General features: G+C 47.5%; 2 protein-coding genes across 2 annotated transcripts; one reads left to right on the top strand and one right to left on the bottom strand.

Moving 5' to 3' along the window:
- The first annotated feature begins 6,596 nt into the window (after window positions 1–6,596).
- LOC147975301 (uncharacterized) lies at window positions 6,597–7,270 on the top strand. The gene is made up of 3 exons (XM_087519639.1): window positions 6,597–6,647; window positions 6,731–6,907; window positions 6,992–7,270. Exons 1-3 carry the CDS (start codon window positions 6,597–6,599, stop codon window positions 7,268–7,270), a joined length of 507 nt encoding a protein of 168 aa, XP_087375765.1.
- Window positions 7,271–7,557: 287 nt separating this feature from the next.
- Window positions 7,558–23,183, bottom strand: LOC125551469 (uncharacterized). The gene is made up of 3 exons (XM_048714723.2): window positions 22,900–23,183; window positions 8,021–18,960; window positions 7,558–7,914 (listed from the first exon to the last, which is right to left on the bottom strand). The coding sequence occupies exons 2-3, from the start codon at window positions 8,545–8,547 to the stop codon at window positions 7,641–7,643; spliced, it is 801 nt and encodes a 266-aa protein (XP_048570680.2). The 5' UTR covers window positions 8,548–18,960; window positions 22,900–23,183; the 3' UTR covers window positions 7,558–7,640.
- Between the last annotated feature and the right edge of the window lie 1,394 nt (window positions 23,184–24,577).

Here is a 24,577-nt window from a genome sequence, read left to right as displayed (position 1 = left end):
TGGTTATTGACCGGAGATATGTCTCGGTCATGTCTACATAGTTCTCGAACCCGTAGGGTCCGCACGCTTAACGTTTGATGATGATATGTATTATGAGTTATGTGATTTGATGTACCGAAGTTTGTTCGGAGTCCCGGATGAGATCACGGACATGACGAGGAGTCTCGAAATGGTCGAGATGTAACAAATCGTTATATTGGAAGGCTATATTCGGACATTGGAAAGGTTTCGAGTGGTTTGGGTATTTTTCAGAGTATCGCAGAGTTACGAGAATTCGCAGGGGGGAGTATTGGGCCTTCATGGGCCTTAGTGGAAAGGAAAGAAGGGCCACAATGGGAGGCCGGCCCACCCCCCATGGGCTTGTCCGAATTGGGCTAGGGAGGGGGCGGCGCCCCCCTCTTTCCTTCTCCCTCTCCTCTCATTCCTTCTTCTCCTACTTGGACTAGGAAAGAGGGGAAACGTACTCCTACTAGGAGTAGGAATCCCCCCTTGGGCGCGCCCCTTGAGGCCGGCCCTCCTCCTCCCCTCCTTTATATATGGGGGAGGGAGGCACCCTATAGACACACAAGTTGATTGTTTAGCCGTGTGTGGTGCCCCCTCCACAGAATTCCACCTTGGTCAAATCGTTGTAGTGCTTAGGCGAAGCCCTGCGTCGGTAAATTCATCATCACCGTCAACACGCCATCGTGCTGACGAAACTCTCCCCCGAGCTTAGCTAGATCAAGAGTACGAGGGACGTCATCGAGCTGAACGTGTGCAGATCACAGAGGTGTTGTGCGTTCGGTACTTGATCGGTTGGATCGCGAAGACGTTCGACTACATCAACCGCGTTTCATAATGCTACCGCTTTAGGTCTATGAGGGTACGTAGACATACTCTCCCCCTCTCGTTGCTATGCATCTCCTAGATAGATCTTGCATGATCGTAGGAAAATTTTGAAATACTGCGTTCCCCAACAGTGGCATCCGAGCCAGGTCTATGCGTTGATGTTATATGCATGAGTAGAACACAAAGGAGTTGTGGGCGTGGGTATATACATATTGCTTGCCGTCACTAGTTGTTTCTTGATTCGACAGTATTGTTGGATGAAGCAGCCCGGACCGACATTACATGACCGCGTTCATGAGACTGGTTCTACCGACGTGCTTTGCACACAAGTGACTGGCGGGTGTCTATTTCTCCAACTTTAGTTGAATCGGATTCAATGAACAGGGTTCTTTCTGAAGATCAAAAAACAATCACTATACCATGTTGTGGTTTTGATGCGTAGGTAAGAACGGTTCTCGCTAGAAGCCCGTAGCAGCGACGTAAAACTTGCAACAACAAAGTAGAGGACGCCTAACTTGTTTTTGCAGGGTATGTTGTGATGTGATATGGTCAAGATGTGATGAGATATAAATTGTTGTATGCATTGATCATGTTTTGTTAAAGTTATCGGCAACTGGCAGGAGCCTTATGGTTGTCTCTTTATTGCATAAGATGCAAGCGCCATATAATTGCTTTACTTTATCTCTATGTGATAGCAATAGTTGCAAAAGCAATAGTTGGCGAGACAACCATGTGATGACACGTTGATAAAGATCAAGATGATGGAGATCATGGTGTCATGCCGGTGACGATAGAGATCATGATGGTACTTTGGAGATCGAGATCAAAGGCGCAAGATGATGATGGCCATATCATGTCACATATTTTGATTGCATATGATGTTTATCTTTTATGCATCTTTTTTTGCTTAGTACGACGGTAGCATTATGAGATGATCCCTTCCTAAAATTTCTAGGTATAAGTGTTCTCCCTGAGTATGCACCGTTGCGACAGTTCTTCGTGCTGAGACACCATGTGATGATCGGGTGTGATAAGCTCTACGTTCACATACAACGGTTGCAAGCCAGTTTTGCACATGCAGAATACTCAGGTTAAACTTGACGAGCCTAGTATATGCATATATGGCCTCGGAACACTGAGACCGAAAGGTCGAGCGTGAATCATATAGTAGATATGATCAACATAGTGATGTTCATACATCAGTGTCACGAGTCCAAAAGACCCATCCTTATCATCAAGTTGGATTTTGCTAAGGCATTTGATACTGTTGAACATGACCTAATTCTGCTGATGTTGAAATATAAGGGATTTGATGCAAAATGGATTGGATGGATCAAGGAACTATTGTCATCTGGATCTTCTTCTATCTTATTGAATGGTGTGCCTGGCAAACAATTTGTTTGCAAACGTGGTGTTAGGCAGGGGGGATCCTCTTTCTCCTCTTCTGTTTGTCATTGCTGCTGACCTTCTCCAATCTGTGGTCAACCAAATGCTGCAACAGGGACTACTTAATCTCCCCATTCCTTCTAATGACCCAGATTTTCCAATAGTCCAGTATGCAGATGACACCTTGTTAATCACCCAAGCTGATGAAGTTCAACTTCTAGCTCTCAAGCAAATGCTGCTGGCCTTCTCCAAATCAACTGGTTTGAAAGTCAACTTTCAGAAGTCTTGCATTCTGCCAATTAATGTCTCACAGGAAGAAACTAATAGATTGGCTGCAATATTTGGATGTCAGGTTGGGTCTCTTCCTTTCACCTATCTAGGTTTACCTGTGGGCACCACAAAGCCAAGGGTGCAAGACCTAGTGCCTGTGGTAGACAGAGTGGAAAGAAGACTCTCTGCTAACTCCTCCCTCCTCTCCCAGGGGGCTAGACTACAACTGCTAGTGTATGTTCTTACCTCCTTGCCAATATATTTCCTTTGCAGTCTTAGCTTGCCAGCTGCTATCATTAATCAGCTTGAGAGAATTATGAGGCAATGTTTATGGAGGGGGAACTCTGATACACCTAAACAATCCTTAGCTGCCTGGCCAATGGTTTGTAAACCAAAAGATAAGGGAGGCATGGGTATAATAAACCTTGCACTCCAGAATAAGGCCCTGCTCACCAAACACCTACACAAGTTTTACAACAAGGCTGATATACCATGGGTTTCCTTGATCTGGGACACTTACTATAATGGAGTGGTCCCTCATGCAACAGTTCAGTGTGGATCCTTTTGGTGGAGAGATATCATGAAATTAAATGACATTTATAGAAATCACTGTATTATTACAATCAATGATGGAAACAGCTCTCTCTTTTGGCATGATACATGGATCTTAGGTGGAAGCCACCAACCAATTAAAGAGAGATTTCCTAGGTTGTTTTCATTCACACTGGATGATAAGATCTCGGTCAGAAACTTCATTGAGGATTTTGATATCTCAACCTACTTCCAATTACCATTATCCCAGGAAGCCATGGATGAACTGGTGTCTCTAAATTCTAATCTATCAACCCTGCAAAGGAGGCCTCTTGAACCTGATACCTGGTCTTGGACACTTGGTAATGGTCAATACTCTGCCAAGAGTTTTTACATTATGGCCCATGCTCACCTACCTGGCGATGATCCCTGTAAATGGATATGGAAGAGCAAGTGTGTTATGAAAATAAAAGTTTTTGCCTGGCCCATGCTTAATGATAGGCTCAATACGAGGGATATGTTTCTTAGAAGACATTGGAGGTCAGAGGAGGATGATAATTTATGCCCACTGTGTGTGGCCCATTTGCATGAAGACAGAGACCATCTTTTTTTCCAATGCTCTTTCAGCACCAGAGTTTGGAATTATCTGCAGATTAACTGGTATGCTGGGCTAGCTCCTCGTGAATGCATCCTGGCTGCCAAGAGAAGCTTCAACCACCCCTTCTTCTTTGAAGTAGTTTACCTTGCTGCCTGGAGTATTTGGATCACGAGGAATGACAAGATCTTCAGGAATATTAGGCCAACCTTTGGCAGATGGAAAGCCAAATTCATCCATGACATTACTCTGCACTCTTATAGGATGAAGGCCTCGGTCAAGCAATCTCTCCTGGACTGGATTCATGCTTTGCCTTAATCATGTGTCACATGCTGTTGTATATTTGTATATTTGTACAGGTATAGGTAGGTTTCCTGTCTCTTAGTTAGTCTTACCTTTGAACTCCTTTGTACTTGTTTTTTGGGCCAAGTTTTAATAAAAGGCTGTGGGGCTGTTGCCTCACAGTGTTCAGTCAAAAAAACATAGTGATGTTCACCATTGAAAACTACTCCATCTCACGTGATGATCGGACATCGTTTAGTTGATATGGATCACATGATCACTTATATGACTAGAGGGATGTCGATCTAAGTGGGAGTTCTTAAGTAATATGATTAATTGAACTTAAATTTATCATGAACTTAGTCCTGATAGTATTTGCATATCTATGTTGTAGATCAATTGCTCGCGTATAGCTTCCCTGTTTTATTTATGATATGTTCCTACAGAAAACTATGTTGAAAGATGTTAGTAGCAATGATGCGGACTAGCTCCGTGATCTGAGGATTATCCTCATTGCTACACAGAAGAATTATGTCCTTGATGCACCGCTAGGTGACGGACCTATTGCAGGAGCAGAGGCAGACGTTATGAACGTTTGGCAAGCTCGGTATGATGACTACTTGATAGTTTAGTGCGCCATGCTTTACGGCTTAGAACCGGGACTTCAAAAATGTTTTGAATGCCACGGAGCATAAAAGATGTTCCAAAAGTTGAAATTAGTATTTTAGACTCATGCCCGTGTTGAGAGGTATGAGACCTCTAACAGTACTTTGCCTACAAGATGGAGGAGAATAGCTCAACCAGTGAGCATGTGCTCAGATTGTCTGGGTACTACAATTGCTTGAATCAAGTGGGAATTAATCTTCCAGATAAGATAGTGATTGACAGAGTTCTCTAGTCACTATCACCAAGTTACTGGAACTTAGTGATGAACTATAATATGCAAGGGATGATGTAAAACGATTCCGGAGCACTTCGCGATGCTGAAATTGGCGAAGGTAGAAATCAAGAAAAGCATCAAGTGTTGATGGTTGACAAGACCACTAGTTTCAAGTAAAAGGGCAAGGGAAAGAAAGGGAACTTCAAGAGGAAAGGCAAGCAAGTTGTCACTCCCGTGAAGAAGCCCAAAGCTAGACCTAAGCCTGAAACTAAGTGCTTATACTTCAAAGGGAATGGTCACTGGAAGCGGAACTACCCCAAAAAAATGGCAGACAAGAAGGATGACAAAGTGAACAAAATTATATTTGATATACATGTTATTGATGTGTACTTTACTAGTGTTCATAGTAACCCCAGGGTATTTGATACCGATTCAGTTGCTAAGATTAGTAACTAGAAACTGGAGTTGCAAAATGAACAGAGACTACTTAAGGGCAAGGTGACGATGTGTGTTGGAAATGATTCCAAGGTTGATAAGATCACCATCGCACACTCCTTTTACCTTCGGGATTAGTGTTGAACCTAAAATAAATGTTATTTGGTGTTTGCATTGAGCATGAATATGATTGGATCATGTTTATTGCAATAAAATTATTTATTTAAGTCAAAGAATAATTGTTGTTATGTTTACATGAATAAAACCTTCTATGGTCATACACTTAATATAAATGGTTTATTGAATCTCGATCGTAGTAATACACATATTCATAATATTGATGCCAAAATATGCAAGCATCTCAGAGTTGGAATATACGCTTTGATAATTTGATCAAAGCTTATAGTTTTATACAGACTTGCGGTGAAGCCTGTATTTACAAGAAAGTGAGTGGGAGCTCTGTTGCATTTTTGATATTATATGTGGATGACATATTGTTGATCGGAAATGATACTGAATTTCTGGATAGCATAAAAGGATACTTGAATAAGAATTTTTCAATGAAAGACCTCGGTGAAGCTGCTTACATATTGGGCATCAAGATCTATAGAGATAGATCAAGACGCTTGATAAATTTTTCAATGAGTACATACCTTGATAAGATTTTGAAGAAGTTCAAAATAGAATAGTCAAAGAAGGAGTTCTTCCTATGTTGCAAGATGTGAAGTTGAGTAAAGACTCAAAACCCGACCACAGCAGAAAATAGAAAGATAATGAAAAGTCATTCCCTATGTCTCAGTCATAGGTTCTATAAAGTATGCTATGCTCTGTACCAGACCTATTGTATACCTTAGCGTGATTTTGGCAAAGGGAGTACAATAGTGATCTAGGAGTAGATCACTAGACAACGGTGAAAATTATCCTTAGAGGACTAAGGAAATATTTGTCGATTATGGAGGTAATAAAAGAGTTCGTCGTAAAGAGTTACGTCGATGCAAAGATTTTGACACCGATCTAGATACATATTGAAAGTGGGAGCAATTAGCTAGAGTAGCTCTGTGCAGAGTATTGTAGACATAGAAATTTGCAAAGGGCCAATTCCATTCTTGCCCCTAGTTGGTTCCCACCCCCGGGTTTTGCCCTTACTTTTCGGGCATGCTCAGTTTTGCCCTTAGTTTTTCCCCTCTGTCAGCTCGAATGCCCTTCTGTCACAGCTCCGCTTGGTTAGCGCTGTTTGACCGTGACGGCTCGACGTTTTGGACACATTTGCCCCTGGGTTTGATACCCCCACCCGTTTAGTCATCTTCTAGCTCCCGCTGCACAAGAAAACAGAGAAGCGGCTGGGAAGAGAGGTGTGACATCGTGGTGTGGGGAGAGGTGGGAAGGACCATGGCGACGTCGGCCATCTCGTCGGAGAACTCATCGCGGGCAGCCGAACAGGTTTGATAGCTCATCTGGTCCCCTGCTTTTTTCTAGGGTTTGCTAGATTTGGGGATTAATTTCTGGATCTTGGCCTGATTTAGGTGGATGGGGTAGGAATTATTCAGCACAGCTCCAAGTTCTACTTGGCAGACTCGACATACTGTGGCTTGGAGTCGTGCTCGAAGCATCGTTGTCCGGGGCACTGGCTAATCCCGGCTCGTCGTGTCGCCTGGGGAGGCGCAAGCACTGGACGTCGTTTTTTGGGTTGCCCTCTGGATGTATGATTTCATTTGCATTGCATTTTTGTTTCCATTTTCTTATTTAACTTTCAAGGATAATTTTAATCAGTATTCTTGATTCAGTTGCCAGATGAATGTGAATGGGCAGTTTGGGTTGACCCGCCACCTCCAGAACGTGTTGGTCTTGCCTTTGAAGAACTGCACGAAGTGATCGAACATAGCTGGATCAAAAGTCACCACCTGGAGAAGAGATCAATTGATCTTGCGAAGAAGAATCATGCATTGAACAAGGAGTTGAAGAAAATGAAAGAAATGATGCGCATAGGGACAATGTTGTTTGCTAGCATTTTCATTTGTTTTCTAGCAATCTCAATGGCTGTCTGTGCACAGAATGCACATTAGTTTATGATCTATGTAGCTCAAATGCACTTGCTATGTTATGAAGCTGTAATGAACATGTGAAGTTGTATGAACCTAGCAGTTGTTATGTTATGTTATGAAGCTTTATGGACGCAACAATTTGCCAAATGCATGTATTGTGAAAAGAAAGATCAAACATGAATCTTGCTGGAACATAAGTAGCATTTGATATTCTTCAACAACCAAAAGAACATAGTTCACAACCAATCTTGCTGCAACTAGACATAGTTCACAAGTAGCATTTGATATTCTTCAACAACCAAAAGAACATAATTCAGAACCAATCTTGCTGCAACCAAAAGAACACATTACAACAATCTAACAGTTTCAAACTTGCACAACACATTAGTACTCATTTTCCAGATTTTTCCTTCTTGCTCCTTGTGTTGCTAGCTGGGATTGTCATCTCCCTAGCCCTGCTCCTAGTCAGTTTCACAGGGATTTGGGGAACAACTGGAGGGAGAACTTGCTCTTCACATGCAGCAACTCTTGCATCTACATTGCTGCCAGTAATTGAGCAAGGTTCTTCTTCTGGACTTGTAGAAGTGTTAAGCTTCCTCTTCTTGCTGATAGCCATTGGAGATGCTTCTCTCTCTGCTGCCTTCTTGTAGTTCTTACTTGGTGTGCTAACAAATAGGGAAGAAATAGTTGGTTAGTAACAGTAGAAGAGATATTTGCAGGTAAAAGCACATAAATATGGCACATAAATAAATCAAAGAGGAAAAATATTACCTTTGAACTTCATCTGCAACTATGGAAGCTTGTGTTGCTGCCTCATTTGTTTCATTATGGGGCTCTACTGGAGCATCATCTGCACCTGCAGGCTGCACTGGAGCTTCATCTTCACCTGCAGGCTGCACTAGAGCATCATCTGCACCTGCAGGCTGCACTGGAGCTTCATCTTCACTGTATGGCTCCTCTCCTTCTTGTTGTTCATCATGTAGGTCTGCATTTTGGTTATGAGGGTCTTCTTCAGCATTGTCAGCTCCCCAGTGTGCATCTTCTTCACCAAATGCTGGATCAATGGCTTTTTTGCAGGTTTTCAGTAAGTGACCCAAGCCACCACACCTCTTGCATTTTCTCTTCCTAGGACCAAGTCCTTTTCCTTCACTTGCTGGCTTAATTCTTGTCTTCCTTGGCCTGCCAGGTGCAGCTTTGTTCTGTACAGGTGGACTTAGTTTGAAACCAGGGTCTACAATATCCCACTGCTGTTTTCCTTCAAGTGCGGGCAGGTTCTCAGCATATGTTTTTTTAAACATTTCAACTAAGAAGTACTTGTGAACATACTGGTCTATTTCTTCAGCTTCCTAAGGGAGTCCTGGATTAGGGGGTGTCCGGATGGCCGGACTGTACCTTCAGCCGGACTCCTAGATTATGAAGATACAAGATTGAAGACTTCGTCCCGTGTCCGGGAGGGACTTTCCTTGGCGTGGAAGGCAAGCTTGGCGATACGGATATGCAGATCTCCTACCATTGTAACCGACTCTATGTAACCCTAACCCTACCCGGTGTCTATATAAACCGGAGGGTTTCAGTCCGTAGGACAGCATACACATCAACAATCATACCATAGGCTAGCTTCTAGGGTTTAGCCTCTTTGATCTCGTGGTAGATCTACTCTTGTACTACCCATATCATCAATATTAATCAAGCAGGACGTAGGGTTTTACCTCCATCGAGAGGGCCCGAACCTGGGTAAAACTTCGTGTCCCTTGTCTCCTGTTACCATCCGGCCTAGACACATAGTTCGGGACCCCCTACCCGAGATCCGCCGGTTTTGACACCGACATTGGTGCTTTCATTGAGAGTTCCTCTGTGTCGTCGCTGTCAGGCTCGATGGCTCCTACGATCATCGATAGCGATGCAGTCCAGGGTGAGACCTTCCTCCCCGGATAGATCTTCGTCTTCGGCGGCTTCACACTGCGGGCCAGTTCACTTGGCCGTCTGGAGCAGATCGAAAGCTACGCCCCTGGCCGTCAGGTCAGATTTGGAAGTTTAAACTACACGGCTGACATCCGCGGAGACTTGATCTTTGACGGATTCGAGCCACTGCCAAGCGCGCCGCACTGTCACGACGAGCATGATCTAGCTCTGCCGCCGAACAGTGCCCTGGAGGCCGCACCCGCATCGGCTCCGACCCTTAATTCGGAGCCAACTGCGCCGATCGAGGACGGGCTGTTGGACGCCACCTCGGGGGCTGCGACCCCAACGGCGATTGAGCCAAGCACCAGCCCTGTACTCTGCGAGACTCGTGACTCCAAGGAGACGGACTCCTCTCCGGACTCCGAACCCTCCGCGCCCCTGCCAATTGAATCCGATTGGGCGCCGATCATGGAGTTCACTGCCGCGGACATCTTTCAGCACTCGCCTTTCGGCGATATTCTGAAGTCACTAAAGTCTCTCTTTATCTGGAGAACCCTGGCCGGACTACGGTCAGCAAGGTTGGGATACGAACGGTGAAGAAATTCAAATCCCACCCACCACCCACTTTGTAGCCATTGTCGACGACTTAACCGACATGCTTGACTTCGACTCCGAAGATATCAACGGTATGGACGCCGATGAAGGAGATGATGAAGAACCAGCGCCTACTAGGCCCTGGAAAGCCACCTCGTCATATGACATATACATGGTGGACACCCCAAAAGAGGGAGATGGCGATGGAACAGCGGAGGATGACCCCTCCAAGAAACAGCCTAAGCGCCGGCGTCAACGGCGCCGCTCAAAATCCCGCCAAAACAAACGCGGCGATTCCAGCACGGGAGATAATAATACTCCGGAAAGCACCGAAGAAAACCCCCTCCAACAAGATTTAGCACAGGAGGATGGAGAAACCAGACCTCACGAGAGAGCGGCAGATAGAGAGGTCGAGGACGATAATTATATGCCTCCCTCCGAAGACGAGGCAAGCCTCGATGATGACGAATTCGTCGTGCCAGAGGATCCCATCGAGCAAAAGCGTTTTCAACGCAGGCTTATGGCCACGACAAGAAGCCTCAAGAAAAAACAGCAAAAGGTTAGGGCTGATCAAGATTTGCTAGTCGACAGATGGACTGAAGTCCTTGCGGCCGAAGAGCATAAACTCGAACGCCCCTCCAAGAGCTACCCAAAGCGCAGGTTGCTACCCCAATTAGAGGAGGAAGCACTTGATGCGGCCGACCGGCCACCTCGTGGTCGCGACAGAGAGGCCTCTCGACCCTCCACTCAAGCCGCACCCCGTACCAAGGCACGTGAATACGCGCCGGACTTACGAGACATGCTGGAGGACAAGGCAAGGCAAAAAAGATCGATCTACGGATCGCGTGGGCGCCCCACGGCTCGAGACGGTAACCGTCACGCCGGCCACAAATTCGGCGGGGCCAAACACAATAGACAAGGCTCATTGGAGCTACGTCACGATAGAGCCCAGTATAGAGGCGTCGCACACCCACTTTGCTTTACAGACGAAATAATGGATCATCAAATCCCCGAGGGTTTCAAACCCATAAACATCGAATCATATGATGGCACAACGGATCCTGCGGTATGGATCGAGGATTATCTCCTTCATATCCACATGGCCCGCGGCGATGATTTTCACGCCATCAAATACCTCCCACTCAAGCTTAAAGGACCAGCTCAGCATTGGCTTAACAGCTTGCCAACAGGATCAATCAGTTGTTGGGAGGACCTGGAAGCCGCATTCCTCGACAATTTTCAGGGCACTTACGTGCGACCCCCAGACACTGATGACCTAAGTCACGTAATTCCGCAGCCAGAGGAATCGGCCAGGCAATTCTGGACACGGTTCCTGACAAAGAAAAATCAAATAGTCGACCGTCCGGACGCGGAGGCCCTAGCAGCCTTCAAACACAATATCCGTGACGAGTGGCTGGCCCGGCACCTTGGACAGGAAAAGCCGAAATCTATGGCAGCACTCACGACACTCATGACCCGCTTTTGCGCGGGAGAAGACAGTTGGCTTGCTCGTAGCAACAATATGACCAAGAACCCCGGTAACTGGACACCAGGGACAGCAGTGGCAAGTCGCGTCGCAACAAGCAGAAGCGCCACATTAACAGCGACAATACTGAGGATATAGCAGTTAATGCCGGATTCAGAGGCTCTAAATCCGGTCAGCGGAAAAAGGCATTCAAAAGGAATCCTAGGGGCCCGTCCAGTTTGGACCGAATACTCGACCGCTCGTGCCAGATACATGGCACCCCGGAAAAGCCAGCCAATCACACCAATAGGGATTGTTGGGTGTTCAAGCAGGCAGGCAAGTTAAACGCCGAAAATGAAGACAAGGGGCTGCATAGCAATGACGACGAGGAGCCCTGGCCGCCGAACAACAATGGACATAAGGGTTTTCCCCCACAAGTGCGGACGATGAACATGATATACGCAACCCACGTCCCCAAAAGGGAGCGGAAGCGTGCGTTAAGGGATGTATACGCGGTAGAGCCAGTCGCCCCAAAGTTTAACCCATGGTCCTCCTGCCCGATCACCTTTGATCGAAGGGACCATCCCACTAGCATCCGTCATGGCGGATTCGCCGCATTGGTTCTAGACCCAATTATTGACGGATTTCATCTCACTAGAGTCCTTATGGACGGCGGTAGCAGCCTGAACCTGCTTTACCAGGATAAAGTGAGGAAAATGGGCATAGATCCCTCGAGGATTAAGCCCACCAAAACGACCTTTAAAGGCGTAATACCAGGTGTAGAGGACAACTGTACAGGCTCAGTCACACTTGAAGTGGTCTTCGGATCTCCGGATAATTTCCGAAGCGAGGAGTTAATCTTCGACATAGTCCCGTTTCGCAGTGGCTATCACGCACTGCTCGGGCGAACCGCGTTTGCTAAGTTTAATGAGGTACCGCATTACGCATACCTTAAGCTCAAGATGCCAGGCCCTCGAGGAGTAATTACGGTCAATGGAAACACCGAACGCTCCCTCCGAATGGAGGAGCACACGGCGGCCCTTGCAGCGGAAGTTCAAAGCAGCCTCTCCAGGCAGTTCTCCCGTCTGGCCACTAAACGACCGGACACCGTCAAGCGCGCCCGGAGTAACCTACAACAAGACCGCCTGGCATGATCCGAGCAGGCGTAGCAATGCGGCCCCAACCCCAACCCTCGCAAAAAGGCGACGCCAGTACTTCGCGTACATAACTACGCTCTAGAGATACCATGGGCACAGGGGGAGGGGCACCATCACGGCACGCCCAAAACACGGCTTAAACCGTACTAGGGGCTGCCGATTTTTTAATTTTCTCTTACTTTCAGGACTTCATCCTTCGGAAGGCCTATTCGGCAGTTCAATTGTCGCACAAAACGATGCAAGAACCAGGGAAGCATACAAGCCACGCCGCACTACGGAACTCCCAGGTGGTCTCTATCACGAGCAGTATACCCGTTCCGCATACTATTCCGCAGCTTGCCCCTGGAACGGACATGTTAACTAGTCCAACCTCCCACTTATCGCATTATTTGTATCGTTCTGCTTTGATCGTAGCCCTTTTTAATAAACAATGCATAACTTTCGTCTATTTCTGCATTACCTTTTTTTATATGTTCCTTAACGACATGTTGCACCCGTACACGTTGGTACGGCCAAAATACGCCAGGGGCTTTAATACCCCTCAATATGGTGTGAGAAGTCCGAACACTTTAACAAGTGCGGCACCCCGAACTTATAGCATTATATGCATCGGCTCCGAATCATGTCTTGGGTCAATAGTTGGGTTTGCCCGGCTCCTATGTTTTGGTGCCTTACGTTCCGCTATATCGGCTAAGGTAGCACTAGGAGAACCACTGCGATTGTGCCCCGGTTGAGCTGGGTCGAGCACCTCAATGGAGAAAGCTAAAACTGACTGTCATGATGAAGCGAGAGCTGGTCGCTGTTCGAGAGGTTTTTCGAGTCCCTAACGACTTATGCCGCTTAGGGCGAGGAGCCGGCTCTGTCCGGCCAAGGCGTGGATAGCGCCCCGAACTCGGTCTTCCGAATACCAGGGGCTTTGCCGACATTTAAAATTATAGAATTCTATGGCTAAGTGAGAGTGTTCACGCATTATAGTCCGATTGCCTTGTTCGTTGGGCTGAGCGCCTCCCTCGAAGGACCCAAACATGGGAAAAAGAGCGCTCAGTTTTATCCCCGAACACCCCAGCACTAGCGGCACGGGGGCAGAAGCCGACGACTCGCCATCTCTCAGAATTGATAAACAGCCGCACAGAAGGTAATATTTTAAATTCAAACAGCATTGCTTAGCGCATATGAACAAGTTTTCAGCGCACAGGACAAAACGAGCGAGTTTTACTAAAAAATTACATCCATAGAACATTCATCTGCCACAAGGCGGGCACCCTTCAGAACATCCTTATAGTAACTCTCGGGCTTGCGATGCTCCTTCCCCGGCGGTGGCCCATCCTTCACAAGCTTCTCAGCATCCAGCTTGCCCCAGTGCACCTTCGCACGGGCAATGGCCCTACGGGCACCTTCAATGCAGACGGAGCGCTTGATGACTTCGAGCCTTGGACAGGCCTCCACCAGCCACCGCACCAGCCCGAAATAGCTCCCAGGCTGAGCCTCTCCGGGCCACAGCCGAACTACAAGGGCCTTCATGGCCTGTTCCGCCGCCTTGTGGAGCTCAACCAGTTGCTTCAGCTGGTCGCTTAGGGGCACGGGGTGTCCGGCCTCGGCGTACTGAGACCAGAACACCTTCTCCGTCGAGCTGCCCTCCTCGGCTCAATAGAATGCGGCGGCATCGGATACACTCCGGGGAAGATCTGCGAACGCTCCTGGAGAGCTCCGGATTCGGGTAAGTAACAGGTAACTCACGTTTATGTGTTTGCTTTGCATAAAGAATGCCTTACCCGCCGCTATCTTCTTCACCTCATCCAACTCCTGGAGGGTCTTCTGGGATTCGGCCTTGGTAGATTTGGCATTTTCAATAGCCACCGCAAGCTCGGACGCTTGCGTCTTCGAGTCACGCTCCAAACTCTCATGTTTTTCCATGAGAGCCTGGAGCTCTTGCCGCACCTTGCCAACCTCGGCCTAATACTTCTCCCGCTCGGTGCGCTCCGAGGCCGACTTCTTCTCGGCCTCGTCCAGCGCTTGCTTAAGGGTCGCCACCTCAGACGTGGCCCCTACAATAGCCATGATAATCCTGTCATTTTTTGCAATTGCACCTTTTTTATATATATATTTTTAACAAGGTATTTCTTACCTTCATTGTCCTCGAGCTGCTTCTTGGCACGCTCGAGCTCTTGCTCGGACCTTTCGAGGTCCTGCTTTAGCGTGTCCACTTCCGCAGTCAGTGCACCAGACGCAAGCAGGGTAGCCTGCACATGCATATTGACTCATTTTTGTTAGACTCCTGTGAATTCTATTTGATCCTCTATTCGGCTTTTCTTCCCGAACGCCAAACAGAGCATCAGGGGCTACTGTCTATGCGGTACTATTATTTACACTTTCTTTACTTACCTCGAAGCCTGTCAAAAGGCTAGTACAAGCTTCAGTCAGTCCGTTTTTTGCGGACTGAACCTTCTGGACCACCGCACTCATAATAGCGCGGTGCTCCTCGTCGATGGAGGCGCCTTGGAGCGCCTCCAGCATATTGTCCGGCGCCTTCAGTTGGACGGAGGCCGCCAGCACGGTGGACTTGCTCCTCTTGGAAGGAGGTCCCCCGCCGGACTCTAGAACCTTTGAAGGTTCTGGAGCGGTGTCCGGCCTCGAGCCAGACTTGGAGCCCTGGGAGGTTTCATCCCCTTTACTCCTGGAGTCCGGGAGGTCGCCTTGCGGCGTCTCCAGGACCACCTCCTCCCGGCTTGGAACCTGTTGGGACAACACTTCGGTGTCGTCCGTAGGGCGGGGGGAGGAAGCCGTCGGAAGTGAGTTCACATCCGACGAGTCCAGTGAGCCGCTCGACGACGCGTCAAGCCGGTCTTTGGGTGGGCTGCATAAACATGTTCGACATGAGGGAAAGCTGTGCAATAAACGAATATTATGAATTACTCTGGTATCCGGATATTACGATTTGGCCAGGGGCTTGGCCCTAGGCGCCCACTCCTCTCCGCCGCTGTCGGCGTCGGTGGAGCATTCCGGAGGAAGGGTTTTCCCCTTCTTGGACCCTTCGGCCTCCCCAGTTGAGGCGGCCTTTCTTTTCTTCCCTTCCCCCGCGGTAGGGGGAGGGGTCTCTTCTTCTTCCTCCTCCTCATCTTCACAGGAGGAGTGCGTCTTGGATTCGTCGGATGATAAATCCGACACCTCCGGGCGTCGGGCACTCTTTCGAGTCCCCGCGGCCTTCTTCTTGACCTTCTTCTCCGGCACCACATAGGGTGCCGGAACCAGCAGCCTCGCCAAGCGAGCGTCCGCTGGGCCTTCGGGCAGAGGGGCCGGACAGTTGATCTGTCCGGACGTCACCTGCCAATCCTGTCAGAGGAAAGGGAGCTTAGATCCAGCATAGAGTCAAACTATGGAAAACTGATACCCTGTAAAAGGAAAAAACAGCTTACCGCGAGCGCGTGACGCTGCACACTGAATCCGCGATCCTCAGTAGCGGATGCGGGAGCCTCGGCGCCCTTGAAAAGCACCTTCCAGACATCTTCGTACATCGTGTCGAAGAGCCTGCTCAGAGTTTGGGCCGCGCCGGGTCGAACTCCCACAGGTTGAAAGCCCGTCGTTGGCACGGGAGGATCAAGCGGATGAGCATAACCTAGACTACGTTGACGAGTTTGAGCTTCTTGTCCGCCAGGGTTTTGACGCATGTTTGGAGTCCGGTCAACTCTCCTTTTTACCCCACGACTGGCCCGTCTCTTTCCAGGACGTGAGCCGCATTGGGGGTCCGGACCGGAACTCAGGGGGTGTGACCCATTCGGCGTCGCGCGGCTCGGTGATGTAAAACCACCCCGATTGCCACCCCTTCAGGGTCTCCACAAAGGAGCCCTCGAGCCATAGGACATTGGCCATCTTGCCCACCATGGCGCCTCCGCACTCCGCCTGGCTGCCGTGCACCACCTTCGGCTTGACGTTGAAAGTCTTGAGCCAGAGCCCGAAATGGGGGCGGATGCGGAGGAAGGCCTCGCACACGACGATAAACGCCGAGATGTTGAGGACGAAGTTCGGGGCCAGATCGTGGAAATCCAGGCTGTAGTAGAACATGAGCCCCTGGACAAATGGGTGGAGAGGGAAGCCCAGTCCGCAGAGGAAATGGGGGAGAAACACCACCCTCTCATGGGGCCTAGGGGTGGGGATGAGCTGCCCCTTCTCGGGGAGCCGGTACGCGATGTCGTTAGACAGGTATCCGGCCTTCCTCAGCTTTTTGATGTGTCCCTCCGTGACGGAGGAGACCATCCACTTGCCTCCCGCTCCGGACATGGCTGGAGAAGATTGAGGTGGGGAGTGCGGACTTGGGCGCTGGAGCTCGAGTGCGCAAGAATGGATAGGCGAAGGAGGAAGAAGGCGTAGGTGAAAAGGTGGATCTTTATCCCCTTATATGGGTGGACGCAGCTACATGTCCCCACCAGCCTGGTAAAACTCGCTTATCTCCAAGCGCCATAATCGATGGCGCGGTTGGGTTACCCACGCCCGTATTGATGAGAATCCCGGAATAAGGGGACACGATCTCTGCTTTAACAAGACGTGCCAAGGAAATCGCCTCGCATAACGCGCTGAGATGGGACAGTAAAACGGTTCGAATAAAAGCTTGGCCGTGGTGTGATGTCACGCTATGGAATACGTCAGCAGATTAGATTTGTGTAAATATCATTCTCTCTATGGAAATATGTGAAAACTTATTTTTCAGAACCGGACACTATCTTTGTGTTCAAAATCTTCTAATGAAGTACTTGGAGGAGGAACCCGCCTTGCAATGCCAAAGACAATATGCGCGCCGAACTCGCCGTCATTGAAGCCTGGTTCAGGGGCTACTGAGGGAGTCCTGGATTAGGGGGTGTCCGGATGGCCGGACTATACCTTCAGCCGGACTCCTGGATTATGAAGATACAAGATTGAAGACTTCGTCCTGTGTCCGAGAAGGACTTTCCTTGGCGTGGAAGGCAAGCTTGGCGATACGGATATGCAGATCTCCTACCATTATAACCGACTCTATGTAACCCTAACCCTACCCGGTGTATATATAAACCGGAGGGTTTTAGTCCGTAGGACAGCATACACATCAACAATCATACCATAGGCTAGCTTCTAGGGTTTAGCCTCTTCGATCTCGTGGTAGATCTACTCTTGTACTACCCATATCATCAATATTAATCAAGCAGGACGTAGGGTTTTACCTCCATCGAGAGGGCCCGAACCTGGGTAAAACTTCGTGTCCCTTGTCTCCTGTTACCATCCGGCCTAGACGCACAGTTCGGGACCCCCTACCCGAGATCCGCCGGTTTTGACACCGACACTTCCCCTCTCAATGATGTTATGAAGAATAGACCATGTATGCATGGCTGGCCTATAACTTGCCACTTTCTGCAACTGCATGTTCTTTTCTCTACATCCATAGGGTATCTCCACTCCCTCTTCTCCTTGTATATAGCAGTCACCTCTGCTTCAGTTGGACTTCTCCTAACTAAAGCCATGTCCAAGCCTTTGGATCTTGCCATCAAAATCTTCATAACTCTGGGAATTATGATATGCCCATTGAATTTTTGTAGTTCTATGCTATTCCTAAGGCCAAATTTTTGCATTAAGTACTGCCTGATCTTATCCAACAAGTCCACAATGTGGAGACCCTTGAACTTTTTAATTTTGGAATTGAATGATTCTGCAAGGTTGTTATTGACATAGTCAACCTTGCAGATATCATTGAATTGTGCCCTCGCCCAGATTTTTGTGTGGTGCTCTTCCAGATAAGCATGCACCTTGGGTTTTGTGAACAACTGTCTCAGGTGATAGTTGTGCTTCTTAATGCTATAAGTCAATGAACAAGGCCACAAATGCTGGTCATAGAACTTCCCCCTGAATTTCTTAGAAAAATTCTGAGCCAGATGTCTCATGCACTCTCTGTGCTCTACCCCAAGGTAAATGTCATCTACAGCTGTCTCAAGACCCTTGCATGCATCAGTATGAATTACTAGTCCTTCAGGATGACCTATCACCTTCTTCAAATTTTGGAAAAACCAACCCCAGCTCTCTTTAGACTCAGCCTCCAAAACACCATATGCAACTGGAAAAATCCAGTTATGTGCATCAATTGCACATGCAGCAACCAACTGACCTCTGAACCTACCATTTACTGCAGTAGCATCAACAGCAAGGTAGGGCCTACATCCAGCTAAAAATCCCTGCCAGCAAGCTTTGAAACTGACAAAAACTCTCCTAAAACACTGCTTCTCATACCTCTTTCCTCTTAGCTGGAAAGGAACTTTGTGTGTGTCAATTTCTACTACACTACCTGGAGAAGCCCTCTCAACCTCAGCTTTGAATGTGTACAAAAGCTAAAAACTATCCTCATATTTACCATACAAGTTGTCAATTGCCATTTGTTTACCATAAAACACTCTCATGTATGGCAATTCTATACCATATTTTTTCTTCAAATTAGTTACCAACTCACCAGGACCAATGTTGGAGTTTTCTCTGACCCAATTTTGCACAGCATCAGCTATCCACCTCCTCTTGGCTGCTCTGAGCCTCTCAGTTCTGTTCACACTTGGGCAGTGGTGCTCATAGGGATTTACTTTAATCTGTAAATTGAAACAAAGCAAAACATTAAGGCAAACTGTGTGGCTCAATGAAACTGAATATGCAAACTAAATATGCAAGATACTGTCAATGAGATTAGTTAGTTAGTACTGTTACTACCTGAAACAAAGTACTATTTCTCATTAAAGAGGCATGTAGCCTCCATCTACACCTTGAAAATGCACAATAAACAGTGAACCTTGATGGATCACTCTTCTCTATTTTGTACTCTACTTCATGTTGAATTAAGAATGTGGCAACTGCATTCCTGCAGTCAACAGCAGAAGGAAAAACAACTCCTTCAGCTAAACTAGGATTTTCCCTGTCATACATCATCTCAGGCCTGTCCTCATCATCATTCTCAAAATGTCCCATGTCAATGTTCTCTTGTTCCTCCTCTGAATCTGTATCTGAAAACTCAGCAGGAATAAAATCCTCATCTATCTCTTCATTTGTCTTCTACACAAGATCTGGAAACATCCTCTCATCCTCCTCATCTGAGCCTAGCACATCATCAGGCTCAGCCTCCTCAATCATAGGCTCTAAAGGAATTTCAGTGTCTTTGCAGCCAGGTTGCCTTGGTACATTTGCAGTAGGAGTTGCAGGTGGATTGCAAGTACTACTAGGGGGTGCTGACCTGCTCCTAGAAGTACTTCCTGCAACATATGTTTTAGATGTTGCTTTAGAGGCAGGGGGCTTTGCTACTATAGTTGCTGCTTCCGCTCTACATCTCTGAATTACAGTAGTTTCAACATTTGTAGTTTTGGAATCAGCATATGTAGCAAACATTACACCTAACTCATCATCACACTGTAGAGGATTCCAAGTAGCTTTCTCTACATCCCAGAATCTGAACTCAACTGCATCATGCATACCCCAAGGATATTTCCTATAGATTGCAGACCTAAAATCATTGAAAGAGCTTGTGCAGTCCACCACTAGAGGGAAACTGAAGCTTGCATACTGTCCCTTACTACCACCCTTTGCTAAAAGAGTGGTCTCCATTCTAATTGTCAGAAAGAACGCACGTGATGGATCCATCCTACGATTGTGAACAAAACCGAAGTCATGGAATGCACCTTTCTAATCATGGTAACAGATGAGTAAGTACTGGATCTGGAAACTTACCCTGCCGGGATCTCCTGCCTTGAATCTGCCGTGCAGCCACTCCTCATGGCATCGTCGCCGCCGCCACCACCGCCGCGCGAAGAGCGTGTCTCCACCATCACCGCCGCGCGATGTAGATCCGGTGATGAGGACTTCACGACATCGAGGCCACAGTTTCTGTGGGAGCCTGCGTCGCCGCCGAGTGCTAGGGTTTGGGTCGCCTTTGTCGTCGCCGATCTAGGGTTCGGGGTTGGGATAAGACAGAGGGAGGGGAAATGGCAACTACACTGTCTAATGTGTGTGGACCCACCTGTAAGGAAGGCCCAGGGGCAACCGGTGTCCAAAACGTCGAGCCGTCATGGTCAAACGGCGCTGACCAAGCGGAGCTGTGACAGAAGGGCATTCGAGCTAACGGAGGGGAAAAACTAAGGGCAAAACTGAGCATGCCCGAAAAGTAAGGGCAAAACCCAGGGGTGGGAACCAACTAGGGGCAAAGATGCAATTGTCCCATTTGCAAAATACATACGGATCTGAATGTTGCAGACCCGTAGACTAAACTTCTCTCACAAGCAAAACATGGTCACTCTTTGGGTGTTAATCACATAGCGATGTGAACTAGATTATTGACTCTAGTAAACCCTTTGGGTATTAGTCACATGCAGATGTGAACTAATCACATAAAGATGTGAACTATTGGTGTGAAATCGCATGATAGTGTAAACTAGATTATTGACTCTAGTGCAAGTGGGAGATTAAAGAAAATATGCCCTAGAGGCAATAATAAAGTTGTTATTTATACTTCCTTATATCATGATAAATGTTTATTATTCATGCTAGAATTATATTAACCGAAAACTTAGTACATGTGTGAATACATAGACAAACAAAGTGTCCCTGGTATGCCTCTACTTGACTTGCCCGTTAATTAAAGATGGTCATGTTTCTTGACCATAGACATGTGTTGTCATTTGAAGAATGGGATCACCTCATTAGAGAATGATGTGATGGACAAGACCCATCTGTTAGCTTAGCACTATGATCATTTAGTTTATTACTATTGCTTTCTTCATGACTTATACATGTTCCTGTAACTATGAGATTATGCAACTCCCGAATACCGGAGGAACACTTGGTGTGCTATCAAACATCCCAACGTAACTGGTTGATTATAAAGATGCTCTACAGGTGTCTCCGATGGTGTTTGTTGAGTTGTCATAGATCGAGATTAGGAATTGTCACTCCGATTGTCGGACAGGTATCTCTGGGCCCTCTCGGTAATGCACATCACTATAAGCCTTCCAAGCAATGTGACTAATGAGTTAGTTGCGGGATGATGCATTACAAAACAAGTAAAGAGATTTGCCGGTGATAAGATTGAACTAGGTATGATGATACCGACGATCAAATCTCGGGCAAGTAACATACCAATGACAAAGGGAACAACGTATGTTGTCGTGCGGTTTGACCGATAAAGATCTTCATAGAATATGTAGGAGCCAATATGAGCATCCAGGTTCCACTATTGGTTATTGACCGGAGATATGTCTCGGTCACGTCTACATAGTTCCCGAACCCGTAAGGTCCGCACGCTTAACGTTCGATGATGATACGTATTATGAGTTATGTGATTTGATGTATTGAAGTTTGTTCAGAGTCCCGGATGAGATCACGGACATGGCGAGGAGTCTCAAAATGGTCGAGATGTAAAAATTGATATATTGGAAGGCCATATTCGGACATCGGAAAGGTTCTGAGTGGTTCGGGCATTTTTCGGAGTACCGGAGAGTTACGGGAATTCGCCGGGGGAAGTATTGGGCCTTCATGGGCCTTAGTGGAAAGGAGAGAAGGGCCACATGGGGAGGCCACCCCCCATGGGCTTGTCCGAATTGGACTAGGGAGGGGGCGGCGCCCCCGTCTTTCCTTCTCCCTCTCCTCTCCTTCCTTCTTCTCCTACTTGGACTAGGAAAGGGGGGAAACCTACTCCTACTAGGAGTAGGAATCCCCCCTTGGGCGCCCCCCTTGAGGCCGGCCCTCCTCCTCCTCCCCTCCTTTATATACGGGGGAGGGAGGCACCCCATAGACACACAAGTTGATTGTTTAGCCGTGTGCGGTGCCCCCCTCCATAGAATTCCACCTCGGTCATATCATTGTAGTGCTTAGGCGAAGCCCTGCGTCGGTAACTTCATCATCACCGTCAACACGCCGTCGTGCTGACGGAACTCTCCCTCGGCCTCATCTGGATCAAGAGTATGAGGTACGTCACTGAGCTGAACGTGTGCAGATCGCGGAGGTGCTGTGCGTTCGGTACTTGATCGGTTGGATCGTGAAGACATTCGACTGCATCAACCGTGTTTCATAATGCTTCCGCTTCGGTCTATGAGGGTACGTAGACATACTCTCCCCCTCTCGTTGCTATGCATCTCCTATATAGATCTTGCCTGATCGTAGGAAAATTTTGAAATACCGTGTTCCCCAACAGCATCTTCACTAGGAAGAACGGAAAATTGTTCTTTCATAACAAATTCAACAAAGCGGCATTAATTTCATAAGATTCCGCACTAGTGGCGGGAGCAATTGGAGTACTAATAAAATCATTATTATTAGTGTTGGAAAAGTCACACAACTTGGTACATTCTTGAGGCAGCGGGCAGAGTAGGGGCTACAGGAGCGCGGCCTCGCGCAGCAGGCGTGCTCGAGGCACGCGCGCGGTCGACGGTGGTCACAGTTAGGCAGGCAGTGCACGTGCGGGAGGAAAGGGCTCGGGCCAGGTGGGCAGCAGCGTCTACGGCGACGAAATTAAGAGAATGACAGATGGGGAGGAGGCGGCAGCTCACAGGGGCCCTGTAGAGGTGCATAACGAGCTCAGGGGAGGCCCGGTGACAACGAATTCGATGGAGGTCTCCGGCGGGTGCAAGGTCGAGGACGACACGGATCCGGCGAGGCAGGGGGCTCCGGCCCCAGTTCCTTGCCGTGGGTGAAACAGCGGAGTACGTTGGAGCAAACGAGCATGGCCCTAGGGCGCAGGGTGGCCGGGGAGCGCGCGGGGAGGCAGCCTGTGGCGATGATAGCGGCGGGTGCGCGCTGTGGGGAGGAGAGGGACGAGAGGAGGGGGATTGAGAGCGCTAGGGTTCGAGGGAGGGAGGCGCGGCGTCTTGTTGGAGTCCAGGGGTAGCCGGATGGCCGACACGTAGCCAGGCGCGGCCGTGGCGCCGCCGGATGCCTGCCACGGTGTCCCGGTGAACAGAGAAAGAAGATGAGGACGGGGAAGTCGGGTTGGGCCGGCTATGGTGCTGGATGGGCTAACACTTTCACCAGATCAGCGTCCTTACTTTTATCTTTCTTTCTTTAAAAATCATATTTCTGTCTATTTGTTTCTGTTTTGCATTTTATTTCTGTAGTAAAAGACTTTTGTTCGCATCGAGACTTGGCACATAAATCAAATGCAATACTTTGAAGAAGCACCCAAAGTTTGAGGGCATTTGGAAATATATAACCATTTGTTTATTTTTGAGAATGTTAATTTTGTTATTTTGGACCATTTATAATTTCCTAGGGATTTATCTGTGAGCCAAATGATGTTGGATTCTACATCATACTGGTTGGTGGAAGTTTTAGAATAATATGAACATTTTAGTTTTTTTCCTATTTGAGGAATTAATAATTTGACTTTATTTTAAATTTGAATTTGAGGTCGGTTTGGGGACAAAGTGATGATTAGCAAATTTTAATTATGATGATGTGGCATCATTAAAAGGAGTTTACTGTAGCATGTCACCCGGGGTGTTACAGAGCTAGTGTGCTTGACACGCCAGCTGTGGACTGTAGCCGACTCACCTTCTTGCGTAAGCCATAGGCGTACTATACTCTGATGCTGCTACAAGATATTTTGTACTGCATCTCACATGGTTGGTGATACTAAAACTGTGTGTGATCTACTTGAGTTTTCATCTTGATTTGAATTACATAATGAGGTCACACAGGCAATGGAGGGTGTTTGAATTGCTAGAACTTTTATCTGCAGTGAACATGCAACTATATGTGTGTCGTAAAAAAATTGAAGTTATTCAGGGTTCGTTTGGACATTTTATACATTAACTTGGTTTTCTAGCCATTTCAGGTGCACAATTCAAAATTAAACTAGATGCACATGCTCCGGTGCACCAACATGGGTTGTAAAATCATATATGTGTCCATGGGTTTATGCTTATGTCCCATGCAAGAAATTGGGATGAATTTCAAACACCATGACACCGTGCCTCTCCGACAAACGTTGAGGTACTTGCTTTTGTAATTCTAGTAAATCCAAACCCGTCTGAAATTCATGAACCTTGGCATGCTATCATGGAATGCATCAAAATGTTGGGGTAAAAATATTGTCCCATTTGGGGCAGGTTATGGTATAAGTTTCTCACAAATCAGAGCTTCTCATAAGAAGCCTCATTGTTTCGTTCGGGAAACATTTCACCTTTGTGGACAAAATGATATTCGTCGCCTCTTCTTACTTTCAATTTT

The sequence above is a fragment of the Triticum urartu genome, chromosome 4A (genome assembly GCF_056163025.1).
Source record: "Triticum urartu cultivar PI428250 chromosome 4A, HENAU_Tu73, whole genome shotgun sequence".
In the NCBI taxonomy this organism is placed as follows: domain Eukaryota; kingdom Viridiplantae; phylum Streptophyta; class Magnoliopsida; order Poales; family Poaceae; genus Triticum; species Triticum urartu.
Note: the sequence above shows the minus strand (reverse complement) of the source record. Positions and strands in the feature narration are given on the sequence as shown.